The 1,728-nt window shown below is 47.3% G+C and overlaps 1 pseudogene across 1 annotated transcript in view; it reads left to right on the top strand.

The window, feature by feature from the left end:
• The first annotated feature begins 462 nt into the window (after positions 1-462).
• TEOVI_000118900:pseudogene overlaps positions 463-1,728 on the top strand; it is a 1,334-nt pseudogene continuing 68 nt past the window's right edge. Inside the window, 2 exon segments of the mRNA in view lie at positions 463-1,104; positions 1,106-1,726. Of these exon segments, the coding sequence occupies positions 463-1,104; positions 1,106-1,726 (1,263 nt within the window).

The following is a 1,728-nucleotide window of genomic DNA, read 5'->3' as shown; positions in this document are numbered from 1 at the left end:
AAATTAAGGACAGCACCGCTCTCCTTTCACCTCAATAATTATTTACTATCGAGGGGATGCGAAAGTCAGTAAATTCCAACAAGGTGTAACAATCCGAGTAGGCGTCAGATTAATAAGAAAAAGAGGCGAGGAGATCAACTGCCAAACAAGGAACTAGGCGACTCCCCCTGATTAGACAAAAAAACTGAAAGGAGAAACGGCAGCAACCGATGACGATTCGCACCTCAAAGACCACACTGAGACCACAAAAGCAGCGCAGACAAAAATTTAACGCACAATGTGGCATCAAGTACCAGGAGGTTACCTCTATTCCACCCTATAACTGTAGACAAATAGCTTCTATGGCGACATGAAGCTTAAAAAGCTCACCTCAACCTTCAAAACCCACCTCAAAATTGAGAAAGAAAAAAAGAGATAATAGAAAACGTGATACAAAGCCCTGTATTTATAACACTGATATTTAGCCTTGTTTCAGGAGGCTCGAACGGCATACATAACAGGAAAGTGAAAATAACAACGCCTTGTGGAGCGGCGCATTATCTTCGGGAGCTAGAATCGACTGCCAAAGGCGGACTGGTCGGCGCAAGCTCAAAAGCAGCCGCGGCACTGGAGACTGCAACGAAAATAAGAATGGTAGGACAAGCTAAAGGCGGAGTGACAGCTTACGCGGCGGAAGTAATAGCGGCAGAAGTGCACTTTCAAGCAGTGAAAGCACTGAAAGAAATGTCGACTGTACAGGACGATGTAATAAAGGGCATCGCAGCGGTAAGCAGGCTTGCGGGACCTCAAGAAACAATAGACGAACTAACGTCAGCCAAAGTCGCTGACAAAGCTACGGTTAGCGCGGCCAATAGCGTCAACGCAAGCCTCATAAAAATAGAGCTGTCAGTGACTCCAGCAGCAAAAAGTGCTTGCATGGAGGACAACAATCAAAGAAAAAAAGACGCCGGTGTAGACGAAGGAGGGCCCGACGGGCCGCTAAAATGGACGCTGATAAGGATAAACCCAAAAACCCCAGGCGCCGCAACAGGACAAGACTTAACGCTGTGTGGGGCGAGCGGCGCCGGAACAGCGCCGAGCCCTTCAAACTGCAACAACGCACAAAAGCGGAAACATAGGCCTCAAAGGCGGCGCCCTATTCACAACAACGCCAATTACACCAACGAAAAAGACAGCAGATCTCGGCGCAGATTACGCCGACCCGGCTGCACCAGGCACGGTTCCAAGCACCGCGGCCCTCAAAACAAAACTTTCCCTCATAAAACACCTTGAAGTCGCAACCGCACGGCTACGCCAGGTAAGCACCAAACTAGATGCCAAACAAATAGCAATGAGCAATAAACTAAAACAGACCATCGCCAAAGCTCTCGGCGGAGAGAAAGGTTCGTACAAAGACACCGAAACTAAAACCAAAGCTGATCACTTTCTCAAACAAACTGTCGGCATGGATGGAGAAAAAACAGAAAACGACCTGGTTAAAGAGCTCTCACAGCTGGGATCGCCCAAAGAAGCAGTTGATGGTGATGGCACAAGGAAGCTACAAGATATAAGTGCCCCTCAAGACCTCACAAATGCGATAACGCTTTACGCTGTTAGAAGGTTTGTTTCCGAAGAACAAAAGAAGAAAAACCGAGAAAACCCCTCATGTCCCTCAAAAGCAGACAAATCAGAAGAACCACCCAAAACAGCAAACGAATGCAAAAAACATACCACAGAAAAAACATGCAG

Source organism: Trypanosoma equiperdum (genome assembly GCF_001457755.1).
Source record: "Trypanosoma equiperdum strain OVI genome assembly, contig: ctg_309, whole genome shotgun sequence".
NCBI lineage: Eukaryota > Euglenozoa > Kinetoplastea > Trypanosomatida > Trypanosomatidae > Trypanosoma > Trypanosoma equiperdum.
The sequence above is the reverse complement of the archived record's forward strand: the minus strand, read 5'-3'. Positions and strand labels throughout refer to the sequence as shown.